Genomic DNA, 19,108 nt, shown 5'->3' on the forward strand with positions numbered 1-19,108 from the left:
TGTTGATTTGAATCATAAAAAAATAAAAAATAAAATTGGTTTTGACGTAATGATTATTTTTCGCCCACGTAGCTGGAGAAATATGGGCGTGGTTGGGCGTCCTTCGCCTTTACGAATATAGAACATACAAGTGACAGATATCATTTACGAAGACAAAATTTCGTATGATATATATATTTTTTTTTATTTAACGTATTATATATTATCTGTAATTTTCTTGTGAAGAATATATTTATTTGTGATATTCATTATAATGCTTTTATCATAAATGAGGTAACATGTAGCTGTAACTCAATGCACTTAATAGAAATCCATGATGGTGAACGATTGGGCACTTTAAAATATTCAATCGGCATGTTTTGACCTTGTCCAAGATTCTAACTTCGTTGCAGGAATGTATTCTGTGAGGGAAAAAAAAAATAAATAAAAAACGAAAATTACTACGTTTTCAAGTGGTTTATAATGACATTTAACCTTTAAAAGCTATCATAGAAGCCAGTGAGAAAATTAAATGCAATTAAGTGTTTTCATTATTATTTAAAAATAACTTTTGAGACAAACTTTTAAAAGAAAATTTGCTTGATAGCTTTTTAAGATTAATAAATAAAACATGAGAGAGAATTTGTCGTACTGTGGACAAAACTTGTTTATGGACTTCAATAATGCTCCTTCTTTACGGATCGATTCGTTTTTCGATATATCGTTTATAAAATATCCTATAAATGCTTGACAAGGTACTCCAGCAGCTTGAATGTTATTTTGTGGATCAATGGTGGCCAATCCATCGGGTACACATTCTTCGTTTTGTTTCCTTTGCGAAGGAAGATAAATGACTCTAATTTGACTTTTTTCTTTATTTTTGTTTTTCATTTGCTTTATAACATTATTAAGACGATCTTACTTGCAAATAATTTGTGAAATATATTTCAGATTGCAATATAATCTAGGATCTAGGGCGATTCCGGATGAATTCCAAATGAAATACGCTTCGGTAGCTATTTTCAATATCTTATTATTTAAATTTCCAGCTACTTTAGAGAGATTGGTTCTGCAAGGTCATCGTGATAGATCACGAAAAAAAATAAATAGAGTAGAAAGTGATCGATCTTCTTACCCTTGAAAGAAATTGTCGACGGTGATATCGTGGTTTTTAACGTTCTCGTATTTATGAGCAATTTGATCTCTCAAACGAGCTTCTCGCATTATCCATAAAGATCTGGTTGCTTTGTTCTGTAAATCGATCGCGTTTGTAACCGATCTAATTTCAGGCTCAAGTTTCCTCGTTACTATAAAATCTTGTGTAGAATCTTCCTTACGGTTTTTTTTGTGTAAATTTATTAGGTGGATCTAGGGAAATTTTTCATTTATTCGTTGCATTTGTTCAATTAAAATACGTTCAAATATGCCCTATACATTTAACTCTGGATTCTCACGTGCTGCACTTTCAATGTGGCAAAGATCCATCATCGACCATATACGATCTTCTTGTTTCACCGAGTATACGTTGATCGATCTTTTGTTAAAGTTCTCTCTGGAAAAATATAAAGACTTAGAACTCTCATCGATGCGCTAGTTAAATTTTTAAACATACCGGTTTCCAATATTCGTTGTGTTCGTAGGTAAAGAAAGAGTAGCTGATACAATGATGAGCAAGACAAGATTTACTATTATGACGCAAGCAATAAAAAAAACAAAAAAAAGATAAGAAGGCCACTTTTCCAATTGTTTAACGACTCCTTTCATGATCGCACTCTTGGAGTCAAGCTTAGGAAATTCGGTGAATTTTTTGGTGCCAACGTCTGGTAATAGTAGGAGTTCATCGTCCTTATTCGATTCTGTTGATTGTTAAAAATATCTATTTTTATTGGTATTCACGTGTCATGAATGAAACAATAATGACAATACTACTGATAATAATAATAATAATCTTAAAGTCAGAACTTAATTCAAAAAACAGATGTACGATTATCATTACTTCAATAACAGTCAACAAATCTATAAAACACAACAGGCTAGATATAACACTCACAAATAAAAATTTTAAAAATTACTAACTTGCAATTGTATCGATATTATTTATTCATTAATCAAAGGATAATTATCATATGTCACCTTAAACTGCTGGTGTATAGCAAGATGCGTAATTACTTGCCTTTTATATCTACCATGTTCTTCGTTCGGTTTAGTACTGCGCTGTCGTCGAGCTGTCTTTAAGTAATTTGCATCGTTTGCCAAGTCAGCATGTCGCAACGAATTGCCACATTTTAATCGAAGGAATTTCGGAAGTGTACAAAGATATTGCAAAAATACGATATATCAGGACGTACATAACCTCCAATAAATGGTAACGAGTAAAATGTTTCTTTTTTTTTTTTTTTCTAACATTATACTTTTGTTTTCTTCGTCGCTTGTTTTTCCATACAATCGAATCATTAAAACGATAAGTGGAATATTTTCGTTGGAATAATGAAATATGATATATAAAATAGTCGGTTCTTGATAATATTTCACTTTGTTTCTCCTGTTGCTTTTTTCTTCGTAATTTCTGTGTTATCTTTTTTGTATTGTTTGTAATATTATTAGTACAGGTGTTGTGTTCACCTACTTTTTTTATACGCATTCCATCTGTAGCTAACGTGACGTTTTACTAACAAACCATTACTATATAGTTATCTATTACTATGCATTTATCTATTACTATATACTTGCGTATATGTATCTAATTTTGTTTGTTCAATTTATATGTTCGTTCAAATTTGTCGGCTAGTTGTTACAATACCTTGGCACCTATTGGATAAAATATTTAGCTAACTACTAAAATAACTTCTTTATTATTTCAAACGATCAGTTATCTCATTATTCAAATAGAAAGTCTCCAATTGTTTTTTGTAATGAAAGATATATATATATATATATATATATATATATATATATATATCAACAAACGATTGTAATTATTTTCATACAGATAATTAATAATAATGAATAATAGTAATTAAATTGTTGGAAAGTAAATTTTGTATGTCGTCATCGTGACAACAGTTGAATCGTATTTTATTATTTTTAGGATAAAAGAAAGAACACTGATTAAGTTTGCATTTGTCTTTATTACAAATACTTTCTCTGAAATTATTTCGGAGTAATCATGGTGGCAGGCATAGATATCCGCGTTATAAGATATTATTATGTATTTGAGAGGAAGACACTTGATTTTTTTCTTGCTTCGAGTGCACAAGTCGTACAATTTTTCTATCATAAACGATTCTTCTTTCGTCCTGCGATTCGTTGAAAGGAATGACACTACGTACGTACGTATGTACTTATTTAAGATATGTATATCTACGTTACATGCACGTAATGATACATAATCACTATTTAAAATGCCTTATATACAAATATCGCGCTATCGCTTACTCTCTAAACTCGTGAGCAATAAATATCCAACGAAAATAAGGATTAATTAATGAAAAGACTAAAAAACGCGCTACGATAGAAAGAAGAAAATTGTTACATGGTATTTTTTTACTTTCTCTTTCTTTGCCTTTCCTAGCTCGTTTCTTTTTCTTCGTCGTTGTTGTTGTCGTTGCTTATTCATTTATTTAATCCGTCAATCGAACTTATAATCTAGAATATCTGTGAATATCGTGGAACGAATCGCGCGGGAAACGGTCAATCTTGAAAATATACTTATTCGGAGAAGATAGCTTTGAGAAATCCGATAACTTAACGAGAAACACGTTGTGTCGTTTTCATTTAACACTAACAGCGGTAAATGATATATTTATAAATTATACTAACGTAGATAGGTAGGTAGGTAGATAGGTAAGTAGGTAGATAGATAGATAGATAGATAGATAGACAGGTAGGTAGGTAGATAGGTAGGCGAAGCTAATTCAATTCATTAGAAATCGAATATCACGATAAAACGAAAGGCACTGTATTCAATGCGTTCGTTAAGCGAACTGTATTGGATAATTCGAATTTATATTGTTAAGACCGACCTGCGGCCGAAAGCGAACTGTCTTCTCGTATTTCTCTATAATATTATATTATAACGATAGAAAGAATAATAATAAAAACGAAAGTAGCGTGGTACAGTGTTAAGGCACTCGTGATCAAACGCTTGTATAAGAGATCGTTTGCTTCGAATTAGTACCGTTCAGTTGTTGTTTGCTATTGGCGACTAATGGCTCGACATCGGCAATCAAAGTTTTGCTCTGTCCATCGCTATCGGACAAGCTGCTGGCACTATTACGTTTCGAGAGAGCCCGATTAACGTCCTGCAATTGGGCGTTCTCGTAACTCCTACGATTTCTAGTAGAAATGCTAGGAACTCGGCTAAATCTTTGGCTACTTTCCGGACTGGATTGATTACCTTCGAAAAATCCAGATTCCGGAGAGAGATCCGAGAACGGAGATTGTGGACTTCTCGGTGATCTGGCCGAAAAATGTCCTTCCTCGGTAGTTGTGAAAATGTCACGAAGATCAGCCTGTCCTCTGGTAAATATCTTCTCCGTTTCGATACTAACTCTATTCTGTACTTCGATGTCACTGACGTTCAATCGACGCTTCGTTTCAGGCAACTCGTGCATCTCCTTTGATCCTTTCATACCGCAAACGATATTCTTTTTGATACCGTCTAAATGTTCCCTACTACCTGTGTGACGCCTAGCAGCGATCAAACTTTCACCACTGGTAACATTCAAATTTCGATTGCTATTCGATCGATCGATGGCCAACACCAGATATTTTTTCGAACCGTTTAGATTTCTTCTTGAACCGTTCAAAGATCTTCTACCTTCGTCACATCCCACAGGAAAATTTCGATTGGAGAGATTCCTTCTCGAGCCGTTCAATGATCTCCTCTCTTCGTCGAGAAGCGGATACTTCATAAGATTTTTTTTCAAACAAACCTGATTCGACTTTCCTTGATGTTCTTCTTTAGATGTCTCACCTTCTCGAAATTCTTCCTCGAAGACTATCTCTCGACTGTTTTTTATGATCTCTCTGTTCACCGCTTCAGATAGATGTCGAAACTCGACGTCACTCATAACTTGTATAGCGTCCAACTCGGTGTCCGTTAATTTTGATTGACCAATCTCTCGATGAAGATTTGTTAACACTGGAGGACCATGACCGGTGCAATTAACGTCTCTACAGGCTTGTCTACCGAATGGCACTTCTTCTAAACTGTTCTCACTTCTTGTGCTGTCGATGTACGTTAAAAGACGATAATGATGATGATGATGACGATGGTGATTCGGTGGAGCCGACGAACGAAGTCCGCAATAACAATGGCTTTGTACGTCCTGACTAAAGTCCAATTGATCCTCGTCTATTATTATACCTGAAATTTCATCTAAAGCTTAAATCGTGACTAGATATCTAGATATTTAGATATTTATTTATTTATTTTTTTTTTAAATAATACGAAGAAACGTAAATCCAACGACACTGGGACGTTCACAATGTTTCTCCCTGACGATCTATTTTACACAGACAACATAGTGTTAGTTATCATTTTTATTTTATATTCGATTGATTCGTGAGATTCGACTATGACCGATGATACCCCGACAAAGATCGTACCTTCCTCGAACCTTCTACCATTTCCATGTTATATTAGTTACGTTAATGAGTGATTAATGTATTCCGATTTAAGAGACATTTTACAACATTATTGAAATATTTTTTTCGGGTTAAATATGCCACGATACGACGATAGGAATTTTTTTAGGATTTGTTTTATGTCAATTCATCTTTCGAAGATGGTTAACGGATGGAATGTCGGAACACGATTATGATTAGTAGAATAAGGATATCGATAGAGGAATGAAAACGGAAAGGTGAAGGAGGAGGAGAGAAAGGTATGGACGAAATAAACGGATGAACGCGACAAGGACGGATATTCTTCCCCTTTTTTGCCTTTGATTTCCAATTCCCATAAAGTTAAGGTTAATATTTCACAACGATTATCGCAAGTTTGTCATTTTTAAGGACAAGGTGATAAGAGGTGGCTCGCGTTGTAACTTGCGCTTTCTTTCCTCTTGTTCTTCCCTTTTTCTTTTTCTTTTTTTTTCTCTCTCTCTTTTTTTTTTTTCATTTTCGATGTTTCTCGGCCAGATGATTTTTTTTCGACCGAGAACGATGGGATTTAACTTATCAGCAAAATTCTCATATTCCTGGGCAATCGTCGATCGATGGAATGTCAATGTGAAGCTTCGGCGAAGGTCCTTGCGACGAGTGTCCTTGAGGAACAAGGAATCCCGTGCCTTCGGTTTGGTTAAGCGCGTTGAGTATCACCGGAGTGGATTTCGGCTCGCTAGGAATTTTCCTCAGGCTTCCATCTACGATAGATCCAGCACCAGAAGAATCAGACGAGGACACGATCGGATCAACAAACGTGCTTTAAGAGTAAACGTGGAAGCAAGCGTGCGATAATAATCGTTAGTGTGAAAGCAATGTGCAAAGCGTACTTGATTGGAAAATGCGTTAGCATGAGATTAAAGGCAAGTCATCGGTCATAGGGAAAATCGCTCGCATAGAGAAAGAAACAGAGATAGAGAGAGAGAGAGAGAAAGAGAGAGAGAGAGAGAGAGAGAGAGAGAGAGAGAGAGAGAGAGAGAGAGAGAGAGAGAGAGAGAGAGAGAGAGAGAGAGATCTATTTATAAATCATATTCGATTTCGAAGCAAAATAGAGATAGAAAAGTACTTACTATTCCCTTGACGAATCTCATCCTGAACCCTGTAAAAATCTGCGAGCTCTCTACCAGAACAGAGGGGAGTATCGACTTGCGTGGTGCTATCGAAGAGAGAATAATCCACTTCGTAACCTTGTCTTTCTTTCGAATACATCACCATAGGTTCGAATCTATGACCCCAGAGTATCTCTTGAGGCAAGTAGCTGGATCTTGCCTGAGTGGTTTGTCCGGTCGATTCGATGGTACCCTCTAATATGACAACTACTTCGAATCTCTCCGTGAGCATGTCCTCCGCTGAAAGATTGTAGAAAGGCGATTCCGCGTTAATCTTGTGAACGATCGTCGTCGGCCAAATGAAAAAGAGATTGCCGTTCTGTCCGTCGGTGCCCACTGCCAGTTCATGTTGATTTTGCGATAAGATTTCACCTTCCTTGGTGGTCCTTGACCTGATCATTTGGGCTCTCACGGCTGCACCAATGATATGACTCTTTCTCATGTCACCAACACGGAACATCAGACAGAGCTCGCCGTCCCGTTGGCAAATCACTGCGTTTTTTGAAAACAGAAGGGTTTGCGTCCTCTGTTTTGGCCTACTCATCTTCGCAAAAACTATTCCAACCATAAATGCTTGTATCATAACACCGGCGACGCTCTGTATGCACATCACGAAGATTGCCTCCGGACATTCCTCGGTTGTCGATCGACTACCGTAACCGATCGTGTGTTGTGTCTCGATGCTAAAGAGGAAGCAGCTCGTGAAAGAGAAGATATTGTAGATGCACGGTGTCCAATTGTTCTCAACTTGAAACGGTGGTAAGTGACGTTCCTCGAAATCACCGTGAGTGAATGCGATCAGCCACCAGATCACCGCAAAACCCAACCAAGAGAGGAGAAAGCTCAATGCGAAACAGAGCAAGGTCCATCGCCATTGCGTATCTACCAGGGTCGTGAAGATGTCCTGGAGGAAACGCAAGGACCTTCGAGAGATTCGAGATTGCAATACATTGCAATCTCCGTTTTTTAATACCGCTCGACGGCGTAATTTCCGTGTCGGTCCTGCCCTGTATCGGCTCCTGAAAAAGAAATCGTAGAAATTATAGAGCAGTGCTGCTCAAACTACTTACGACGGATATGGCTCGTCTAATTCGAGGGATCTTAACGTTTTCTTTAAATTCACGTTTTTTAAAATTCTTCTTCAATAAGATTTGGATAGGTTTTATGAAACTCATTATTTCCAGCATAGAAGTTTATAATTTGTTTGATAGTTAAGATGGTTAAATGATGCCGATGTAAAATAATATCGAGGAAGTCTTAAACAAATCCACTTAGATTAATATCGTATCAACATCGATTTAACATATTGCGTTTCAATAGTTTCAATGTATTATTCATTATAAATCAAATGCTTTGCATCATTTTTTACGTTCTTCCCTAACGTCAAGATAAAAAATAGAGATGAACTGCGTTGCGACGTATCACGAATTTATCTTCGATATACTACGCGCTTTAATTTTCAGTTTGCTCGATGTTTTGAAGTCAACGAAAGGTAATTTTGAAGTCAACGTTGGCTAAGGTTTTCTTTTTCTTTTTTTCTTTCTTTCTTTTCTTTTCTTTCTTATGGTGCAATCAGAATAGTCGACTTTTGTGGAGAAGACACATAACAGATTCCTTGAGTGGCAAAGATTTGAATAACAAATCTCAACGATCTCGTTATCGATTCTCTCGTGTCCGTTCTCGTTGTTAATGCCATATTTCAAAGTAGGTATGCAAAAGATGAATCATTCTCGCACCGTGACTAATTAGCGAAAAATTATACAGCCTAAGTGATCATTATTTACGAAACGAGAATATAAACGGTCCTTGTTTCTTTCATAACTCTTTTCGATTCTTCCTTTTAATAACGTAAGAAGAATAGACGGGTATCGTGATAATGTTATATCATGTCAAATTTTCAACGTGAAACGTATTGAAAAGTTGGAAGTAGAACACAGGGAAGATTAAATTTTATAAGTTAACGACGTAATAACTTCTACTCGTAGACCGATCGCCATACGAAGACCATTCATTGAACGTAAATTACTCGGAAGCACTCGCGACAAAACGCCTTTTGTCTTCTTTCGTTATTAATCGCATTTTATTACTTCTTTTTTTTTCGTACTCGTGGATATGTTAATCATCCGCGTATCGCGCGTTCAGCGCTCGTATTTACGCTAACTACTCTTAAGATAGAAGCGAAAAAATATTTTTATCTCTCTTCTTCTCTCTTTCTTTTTGTTCCTTCAGATATTTTCAGAAAGTTCCTTTATACATTGAAATTTTATTTTGTCCTTCGATAATCGTATTCCTTTATATTTGAGTTTTTTCATATTTTGATACTTTTTAAAGATCGAGCAAAGTGCATGTTGCTTTGAATTTTGGAATATATGAAATATGCGAATAATGAAAATAATGTTTTTTTTTTTTTATGATAACAACAATGAAAAATATAAAAAGAATCATTTTGAAATTTTGCGTAATTTAGTTGTCTTTATTTTATATCATGTTTAGAGATCTATAAGATCGCCATTTTATCGTAAAACTCGAGGTTTTATTATGGATTTAAAGATTTTAATGCACATTCAAGATGGTTAAATCTATACAACGAAAAGTAACAAAACTTTAAAGAAATTTATTTAGTATCTTTTTTATGACTATTAAAAGAAATCAGTTTTAATCGATGACTTTTACTTACGATGATTCTCTTCGCATTGTACGTCATCGTTCTTGCACTTTAAACTCGTAAATTCGAAAAGCACTGAATCTTGTAAATCATTCGATTCGATTCGATTCGATTAGATTTGCAAAGTCTTCGAAGATTAAGTCGAACGACTTTGAAAAATAATTAAAAAAAAAGAATTACATATAAATCTAACAAGATCATCACATAATATAAAATATTGCACTTTATTAGAAGAATCTACTCGAAATTACTTTCACGTTCGGCGTTATTTCGTTTCTACAAAGATATGTTTTGAATGACTTTTTTTGTTTGTTTTTTGTTGTCAACGAAGAGAGCACATGGTTTCGCGAATAAAGACGATCGACGGTGGTATATCTCGTGCGCGCGCGCGCCCTCTCAGCGCAATGATCCGACCGAGAGTCTCGGGCCGGGTCTCCCTTTCGTACGACAAAAAGGAAGTCGCCATTTTGACTTTGAACGATAACCGAGTAACCGTTATCTACCAATTTATTTATTGCCACGCGTAAATCAGCCGCCGCGAGTCGACGACACACTGTGGACTCGTCAACTCACCGATCTCTCCTTCCCGTTTTACCATTACGACATTTTTTCTCTCTTTCTTTCTTTCTTTCTTTCTTTCTATTCGTCACTCTATTGTAGCCGAATTTCTTTCGAGGATCTTCCCCTCTCTTGTTACATTGCTTTTTAAGTCTGAAACCGCACGTGATACGATTATGAGAATTATTTCATTGACCTAATCAGCGTATATCGTGATGCATGTCCGGGATATAAAGTCGTACACGCGAAGAGCGAGTGAGAGAGAGAGAGAGAGAGAGAGAGAGAGAGAGAGAGAGAGAGAGAGAGAGAGAGAGAGAGAGAGAGAGAGAAGAAAATTTATTATTTATAACAAGGGGAAACAGCCCCGTGTGTACAGGGTGTCTCAAAGTTTATCATCAAACGAATAAAGAATAAGTAGGAAAACGCAGAAACTACTTAATGATTATCTTCAATGATTTACAAAAGAAAAGAATAATGTAAAACGAATGAAGCGATAAATGTTAAGACATCCTGTAGACGTTAAAGATGGAAATATAGAGAGAGATTATTTTCTTTTAGAAAATATTTACAAGCAAGAGATATATCATTGAAAAACATCTACTACTAGTTTTCAAAATGAATAACAGATTTATTGTATTTATTGTTTAATTACGTAATCTACATTTATCATTACGCTCGAAGTTAGTCGGACAAGTTTTGTAAGCTTCGTCGAATATTTTAAATTGCATCGGAAGAATTATGTAGTTGAGTTCTTTTTTTTTTTGCAAGTGTTACATGAATTTAATGTTCTTTTAGTCTTACACGATGAATTTCTCATTAAGATACTTATCAAATCTATGATGTACGATTTCTTATCGCATCTGTTGCTTCTCGATAAGAAAAATAGTTGAAAATACAGAAAGAGAGATATTCCACGAAAAAATTGTATTTTTGTTTATTTTATTTTTTCTTTTTTTTTTTTTTTTTTTTTTTTTTTAGAAAATTACATATCAGCTTTATTCAGTAAAATATCGAATTTCATTAATGCAACAGATAACGATCGAATCATTATGAATAAAAAAAAAAAGTCATCACTTTAAAAAAAAAAAAAAAAAAAAGAAAAGAAACTGCTTTAGATCAATCAATCGTATGATCAAAATTTTCTTACAATCGAATGAAACGTTCTTTAGTAAATATCGCACAAAAAAAATATTCATAAACGAAGTATGTAAGAAACGTGTTATAATCGTTCGTCGTAGAGGCAAATCATGACCGAAGATTAATTTGTTACGACGACAACAGCTAATCGACAAAAATACATATACATATTTACAAAATAAGCTCCGCGAAGATGTTCAAGACGTTGCTTCCACTTAAATACGGATAATACGTAAATAAAATTCTCGTCGATCGATCGGATTTAATTCGATAAATTTTTCTTTCTTTTTCTTTTTTATTATACCTGCTTCTGAAGGACAGATTCGGACTCTTGGATACGACGATTATCGAGGAAGGTGAATTAGGTGGTAAAAGCTTCTGTTCTTCTCCACATTCCGGTGATGGACTTTTGTCGTTGTTACAACTTGGACTCTTCGTACCTTCTCCGTTTATCTTCAATGATTTTTCTTGAAGATCCTTCATTCTCGAATTTTTTCTTCACGAACGGTCGAACATCGTTGTTTAAATTCTCTTGTCTTTTACTGGATGTAGGAATTTCTTTATCGCGTATCGAAATGAAAAGTTCGAAACTTTTTGTCGTCTTCGCTTTTTCGAGTCGAACAATGATATATCTAAAATAAAAAAAAAAAAAAAAAAATTTCGATGTAGTCCTCGATTTCACTACACGAATTTTCTCTTTCTTTTCTTTTTTCCTTTTTCTTTTGAGCTCGTTCACGTAAGATGTAATCGTTCGTAGATATAATCAATATTTTTAGCCACGTACGATGGAAATGGGTTATCAGTATTATTTCTTCTTGTCAGTCCGTAATGCCCTTGAATCCGAAACGAGCAGATAACAAAATGTCACTTTCGTAAAACTCGATCTTTTCTTTATATCACCGATCTTTTCTCTCGTCGATACATGATAGCGATCATAATCGAATGAATAATCGCTTCGAGGTATCGATTATATCCACGACGACCTATTTTTACTTTTTTTCTTCTCCCTCTTCGCTATCATTCACTTTCTCTTTCTCTTTCTCCCTCTCTTTCTATTCTAATTTCTTTATAAGTTTAAAGACACTGTTTGTTGCCATTATTTCTGTTATTCTAATTCAGAAAAATCAATTGAAAAAAATCGACGCGACCACGAAAGAAGATGGAGTATCGACAAGTACCGAGTATGAAGCTAGTAAAACATCTACTGATGCATTGAATATCGACGCAGGACGTCTTATATATATACGTACGTGCCTAACCGCCTCGTTCTTCCACTTATCGGTCACTAAACACTACGCTTTGCTCTTTTCATTTGCGAAAAAAAGCTGATCATATGCTTACGTCACGTTAAACATGTCGATCCCCTTTTCAAACGGTCCTCCTCTTCTTTTTACCAACGTTCGACATTTTTTAGCTTCGTTTCTATACTTTTTTAATTTTATTTCAACTATCAAGAACAACTCGGTTATTTCATTTCGATAATTTCCACGTTGTTCAACAAAAGTCACGTTTATCGAATGAGGAAGACAGGAAAGGAAGAGAGAAAAAAAGAGAGAGAGAGAGAGAAGAGATCAATGCTAATTAATTCGCATTTGAATCGCGCATTCATCTGCGAAAATGCAAAGCAGTATTCTTAGCCGTATTTAAATGATATCAGTGAACAAATCGTTCAAGATGATCGCGTTTATAATTAAAGATATTATATCATATCGTCGATACATTGAATAAAACAAAGTCGTTTGATTATTTTTCAACAGATTTTTGGAAAAAATAATTTGAACGATCTTTAACATGATTGTCTTCGTAAGTGAATAACCATAGATTCGGTATTTACTTTTTAAATAGATAAATATATATATATATATATATATATATATATATAATCTTAAATTCGAATGCTGGAAACGTAGCACGATAAATACAAATTAATACTTACAATCGTACAATCGCTAAGATTATATGTAAGAATAATGCGTATAATCGCTAAGAGATCTGTTTTCACTCGCGTCGAATATAAATAATTTCTTCCGAAAGAGGAAAAAGAAAAAGAAGAAAGAAAAGTTGAGGAAAGATGAATATTTCACGTTCGTTGGATGAAAATTTCGATCGCCTTGTTGAAAATAAAATTGTCGAGCTCGAAACGTGACGTTTCATATGCTACTTTCGACTGACTGAGAAACCATGTCTTATCATCGTCTTGTCATCTCGTTATCGGGAATCGTACTTGGCAAGCTTCATAAAATCACTAATTCTACATATAGAAATGATATTCCCCCACCCTTAGAGCTAGGAAAAAGCGAACGTTGGAGATAACGATTTATGTTCTAACCTTTAACATCACAAATTCTCACATTATTTCCAGCTATTCTTCTACTTTTATGTTCTACTTTAGTTTCTTTACATATTAACATTATTATTACTATCATTTATATTAATGATCATTATTATTATTATTATAATTATCACATTACTGCGTTATTATTACTATTATTATTATTATTTTTTTTTCTTTTTGTTTTTATTTTTTTTCTCAGCTTCGGTCGAATAAAATAAACGTAATACTGATCGAATCGTCGTTTTACGGAAGTCGATATGACTAACAAAAATCGAAATTTGAAATTATTGTCTTAAATAAGACGAAACTACATATTTTTAGAATATGAAAAATAGGCGAAACATAGTTTTTTATCATAGAAAAAGAGAGTTGAAAATTGAATACAGTTCCAAATCACGTTATGTCAGTTATGAACAGTGTCAAAACCTGTTATGTCCATCACCATTTTACTGCAACAAAAGCCGTTATATCTAGTACACTATTATTGCAATATGACTGATACTTTTTCAACATCCGTTATGTTCTATTTTTATATAATAATTTCTTGTGCAGTAACACAGTTCGTTAAATTTCAAGATGCTGTAGCTCAACAAAATATCGAAAAAAAGATACACTGTAGGTGCTCGTTAGATTTGTATTGATATTTTCTACAAATTTTGTTATACTTAAAATATCGATTTCGATTAAAAAAAAAGTTTTATGCTTTACAAGTATCTTGACAATCATGTTCTTTATGAAATAATAACAATGATATGCAATACATATTATTACATTTCCTTATTAAAAATTTAGCAATTTTTATTTGAAACATTTATTTATAAAACCAATGAAATCGGAGATATTTGGTTATATTATTTGCAATAAGACGGTTTATGTTGATACTGCAAATACTTCTAAAACCTATTATATCCAAAAACCTGTAGTTAAAGAATCAAAATTTATTATGTCCAACAAATTTTAATTAATTCTAATAAAAATATTGTTACATGATTTTCATATCTTATATTAATAAAATAATGAATATCAAATATTTAGAAAAGGAATCAACCATATATCTCTCTACTGAGAAATGACAGTTTTTAGTAATAAAATATTTTAATGGATATAACGGATTTGAGAAATGGTCGACTCAATTATAAAAATGAAAAAAGGATATTTCGACGTAATATCAAGAGTATTATAAAAATTTTTCGATTGAATGTAAAAAAAAAAAAAGAAAATACAGATTCGAATTATTTTTAGCTCTAAAACGTATGATCTCGTGAGAAATGGACATTGAATTACAATCATGCATATTTAAACAACATTAACTTTAAAAAAAAAATATGAGTATCTTTCAAAATGTCAAAAAGTATTGAAATAAATCAATACTATTAACGCTTTATTTACTGAACTTATCAATTTCACGGATTTCAGACTGTTTTTAAAATGAGAAAAATCATAAATATTACTTTTTAACAATTTATGTTAATTTTAATTGATATAATGATAAGAACTAATGAATATATATATATATAAACAAAAAAACGAGCATTTTAATGGTTTTAATAAACATAGTTATACGATCAATGCTATTTTTTCTAACGAATAAATTTTAGTAATTATCAAGGAACAATATTTTCATATGATTTAAGATTGAGCAAGTACGTAAAAAAATTAATTTTACGAATACGTGAGGAATTTATTCTTAAAGCATATGTCAGAATTTATAAACGAAATGAAATGAAAAAAACAAAAAAAAAAAAACAAATCGATCAGCGACCATAGATGTTGAAAAAAAATATCGATATTCGGGATCTATTTCTAATAAATAAAAATGAAAGTATTCTTTTAACTCATTAAAAAGAACCAACCAGGCATCTCTTTTTATAGGCACAGCTCGATTCCGTAGAGACTTTGTTTTCGATTCTAATGTCACGATTTTTATCGTCTTTTGAGACTCAGTTAGATTCAGTTTCTCGTTATCTTCCATAACTTGGCACACGATGAATTAGAGAATTTCTTTTCTCTTCCACGGATTTATAATTCACCAAGTTTGTATTATTGTCCATGAGCTAGCTTACTGTCGAACGAAACGAGATCTATCGCGAGCTCTCCCGCAGCCGTGCGACGTTACGAGTTCGATAACGAGCTTTTAATTAAACTAACGAGACCGGACGAGAGTCGAGAGGTTGCGAAGACCGATAAAATTTTCATTCCAACAGACTTGATCGTAGGTGATGATGAACGATCGTTTGCGTCATTTTTTTTACAACAATAAAACCAAATGCGATGTATCAATCCATCTTTTTTTAATTTACTTTATATATCGTATAACGTTGTTGTTTGTATTTTTTTCTTTTTCTTTTTTTCCTTTTCCTTCTCTCTAGTTCAAATTACACAGTAACACATTGACCAGGTGGCGGTGGACACAGCCTGGCAAACACATTAATCGTGTCTCGTCCGTCTTAGTAATTTGATACGTGCTAGTAAACACGCTCGATTAGACGCTAAGTCGATAACTAGATTACCGGTTTATGGTCGCTTCGATCTGTGGTTAACTTTACGGAGATATAATACCTTGTATCATATCGGACGCGTGCCATTTTATATCTAATCACGATATACAGTTATATCGTATTCGTTCTTGAAGTAACTTTAACTTTCGATTGTACTGTTATTTTTTTTTTTTTTTTACAATATATATATATATATATATATTTTCCTTTTTTTCTTTTTTAAAGAAAAATTTCAAACTTGACTGATGTATGTGTATATGAGAAAAACAAGAGTGTAAGAAGACATGTGGTTACATAATTGCCATTAAATCTATCGTAATTAATAATTAATTTACTATATATACGTCAATGCTTGATTCATTTTAAATCGTAAGATTTTCCATGTAACGAATACGTAAAGTATTATGACGCGGTTTTATCATGTTACCTCCAGGAAATGAGATATCTGATATCCGCGGATTGCCGCAAATTTCCACGATTAAGCACGATTATGATCGCAGATTGATCTGCCTCCGGTGACCTTTAGGACGACCGAGGTATGCGAATTATGAACCTTGAATGAAAATGCTTAAAAATTGAATTTAAAAATAGAGTACTATTCTTATCAGCAAACTTTTTTGCAAACGAATATATTTTTATTCGATTAAACATTCATCCCATCAACGTAAGACATTTTAACGATTCTCGTCATCTATCGTATAATTATTTACGAAAATATGATAGTTGTTGAATAATCGTAAACATATATATATCTCAAGTTCGACGCATACAATTTTGACGTTTTATTACTATCATTAAAATAATTTTTATAATAAACTTTTTTTTTATTCACATGCATTGTTACTCGAATAAACAGATGAAATATATATAGCGAATAATTATCGTTTAGATAAAATATTCGTGTAAAGAAAAAAGAAAAAAAAGAAATAAAAAAAAAAAAAAAGAAAAATTTGTTTCATTATTTATATTAGATAAGTTTTCTTCTAAATTGTTAGAATAATGATAAATTCTATGAAACCAAAAATGAACAATATTACAACTCCTTCGTATAACAGGAATCGATGATGGAACAATGAAACTATTTCCTTGTCTTGTAAGATCTTTTTACGGTATGTATGTCGCTATTTCATTGTCGTCGTCGCAATATCGGATAGTTTGACAAAACATAAATTATGGTCAAAGAGCAAATAGATCGTTGTCATCATTGAAAAATATGATAGATTTGTCGTAGAAATGTGCACGCCATAAAAAGACTCATTCATCGATGTATGGTTATACGACTAATATTATGTAGTTACTTGCATATACAGATACGTACATGTAAGTACGTTTATATAGTTACATACATTTGTACACAGTTAAGTAATTAAAGACACACTCGATAAATCATATTTCGTAATAAGTAGTTAGAAACGATAAACGTTTTGAAAAAAGAAAAAAAAAAAACTCATTCTCTTATGAACTTGAAGCAATCGTGTATAAAAAATAATCATTCTATCAAATTATTTGTATCAATTGTTTCCATTGATCATCGAGACAATTCAACGCCATGTTTCGATTCTTTTAATTTTATCGAAGAGACTGTTATCGAGAAAATTTTGAAGGATTTAACAACGAGAAGAAAAATATTTTCGTGATTTTACGTTACGAATATAATGAATGAAAAATTTTCTCAATGATCAAAATTTCATTAGTTATTTAATCAGATATTAATTGATTATTAAACGATTAAAGAGAAAAAAAAGAAAAAAAAATAATCACATAATATTATTTTGATTATAATATCATATTGACTTTACAGAATTAATTTTGCCAAATCGTTTTGCAATTCTCAGTTATTTCGGTTTCTTCGGAGAAGAACAAAATTATACCATATGGCGCCAGTCCAAATTAACACCTTAATTCATTGTTTTCGTTCTTTCCTTCGTCTGTGTACAAAGCGTATGTATCTCTATGAGAAACGTAGAGTGAGAAGCATCTTGGCGATCGGAGATGATAATTATTCTTTCTAACGCACCGGTAGAACCCGTTTTTAGACGTGAACGATGCCTGTTTTCGAAGGTGCACGACCTTGAACGACGTACATGTAATTTCTTACAAATATGAGGAAGATATACGGCTATTATTCATCGAGTCGATAGGTTCTTCGTTTTCAACGAAGGTGAATGTATCATCGTGGAATTTACGTTAGTTCTAACTTTCTGGATACCACATCATATACATACAAATGGATAATTATATATATATTTTTGAAGTATTTATATAAAATAAAAAAATTTTATCGTTATAGAGAATGTTATGTGTCTTCAAAATAATGAATCATAAAGGGATTTATAAATATACATATTTGAACTGGTTTGCGAAGGACGAGTTTTTCAATATCGGTCAACTTAACTCGCTATACTATAAGTTATAAATATTGAGTATAAACTTATACTTAAATCTATGACTTTCAAGTTCCATAAGTTATTACACGATTAAGTTATTAATAAGAAAAGAACGCGCTGTCGTCATAAAGATTATATTTTTAAAAGAACGAATAGATTATTTATCTTTAATGATATGGAATGATTATTAACTGAATATTTGGGATTTTAATGGAATTTGAAGAAAAAGAAATGAAATCACAGTTCGGAATATTTTCTCGATCCTTTCTATCGAGTAATAGATCAAATTGATCTTTTAATTTTGCGAAGTCTCGAAAGAAAAAAAAATGTTTACTTACCTGGTGGAATCTTGCCGACCGACGCCGCCACCTATGCTGCTACTTTGAGTGCTGACTCTGACAAGAGTGACGTTTCTCGGTAGACTTGATAAAGTGCCGGTGCCTTTTTGGCCCAGCAAAGGTGATTCAGGTCTCGTTGGATTTTCTCCTACAGTGGCGACGTGAGCTTGCGCTTCCGGATCTCTTTCTTCCTCTTCTTCGATCGTACCCGGTAAACGAAAAAGTTTTTGTGGTTCCTCCATTCTCTCCCTCTCTTTCTCACTCTCCCTCTCTCTCTCTCTCTCTCTCTCACACACACTCTCTCTCCCTTTCTCTTTTTATCTCTTTCACGACGTCACTTTCATCATTACGTTCAAACTTTTCATAGTTTTTCTATTCAACATACTTTTCTTTTTTTTGCGTCTCAGCTTTACACGATCAATGACTTTGCTACTC

At 33.2% G+C, this 19,108-nt stretch overlaps 2 protein-coding genes across 13 annotated transcripts; both read right to left on the bottom strand.

The window, feature by feature from the left end:
- Positions 1-212: 212 nt before the first annotated feature.
- LOC122631868 lies at positions 213-2,342 on the bottom strand. Of its 3 annotated transcripts, none has more exons than XM_043818044.1 (7): positions 2,153-2,342; positions 1,592-1,835; positions 1,414-1,531; positions 1,115-1,347; positions 902-1,048; positions 632-820; positions 213-401 (listed from the first exon to the last, which is right to left on the bottom strand). In XM_043818044.1, exons 1-7 carry the CDS (start codon positions 2,166-2,168, stop codon positions 263-265), a joined length of 1,086 nt encoding a protein of 361 aa, XP_043673979.1. In that variant the 5' UTR covers positions 2,169-2,342; the 3' UTR covers positions 213-262. The 3 variants fall into 3 exon arrangements, with proteins under 3 accessions (XP_043673979.1, XP_043673980.1, XP_043673981.1); XM_043818045.1 differs by having other exon boundaries at positions 632-811; positions 2,153-2,339; XM_043818046.1 differs by lacking the exon at positions 902-1,048 and having other exon boundaries at positions 632-811.
- Positions 2,343-3,087: 745 nt separating this feature from the next.
- On the bottom strand, positions 3,088-18,982 carry LOC122631699. 10 transcript variants are annotated; one of them, XM_043817695.1, is made up of 4 exons: positions 18,674-18,790; positions 11,420-11,747; positions 6,717-7,774; positions 3,088-5,347 (listed from the first exon to the last, which is right to left on the bottom strand). In XM_043817695.1, the coding sequence occupies exons 2-4, from the start codon at positions 11,596-11,598 to the stop codon at positions 4,116-4,118; spliced, it is 2,469 nt and encodes an 822-aa protein (XP_043673630.1). In that variant the 5' UTR covers positions 11,599-11,747; positions 18,674-18,790; the 3' UTR covers positions 3,088-4,115. The 10 variants fall into 10 exon arrangements, with proteins under 10 accessions (XP_043673630.1, XP_043673627.1, XP_043673629.1 ...); XM_043817692.1 differs by lacking the exon at positions 18,674-18,790 and adding an exon at positions 15,304-15,671; XM_043817694.1 differs by lacking the exon at positions 18,674-18,790 and adding an exon at positions 13,200-13,545.
- Positions 18,983-19,108: the final 126 nt, after the last annotated feature.

The sequence above is a fragment of the Vespula pensylvanica genome, chromosome 9 (genome assembly GCF_014466175.1).
Source record: "Vespula pensylvanica isolate Volc-1 chromosome 9, ASM1446617v1, whole genome shotgun sequence".
NCBI lineage: Eukaryota > Metazoa > Arthropoda > Insecta > Hymenoptera > Vespidae > Vespula > Vespula pensylvanica.

Bases quoted from the DNA above. Each gene is read 5' to 3' on its own strand.
- LOC122631699 (XM_043817688.1), bottom strand. From the start codon at position 18,915: ATGGAGGAACCACAAAAACTTTTTCGTTTACCGGGTACGATCGAAGAA. The intron at 7,775-18,673 runs GTAAGTAAACAT...TTTCTTTTTCAG, and splicing joins GGTCGGCAAGATTCCACCAG to GAGCCGATACAGGGCAGGAC. The intron at 5,348-6,716 runs GTAAGTACTTTT...ATGAAATTTCAG, and splicing joins TGAGATTCGTCAAGGGAATA to GTATAATAATAGACGAGGAT.
- LOC122631868 (XM_043818044.1), bottom strand. The intron at 1,348-1,413 runs GTATAGGGCATA...AAATTTCCCTAG, and splicing joins GTGAGAATCCAGAGTTAAAT to ATCCACCTAATAAATTTACA. The intron at 821-901 runs GTAAGATCGTCT...CATTTATCTTCC, and splicing joins ATTTCACAAATTATTTGCAA to TTCGCAAAGGAAACAAAACG.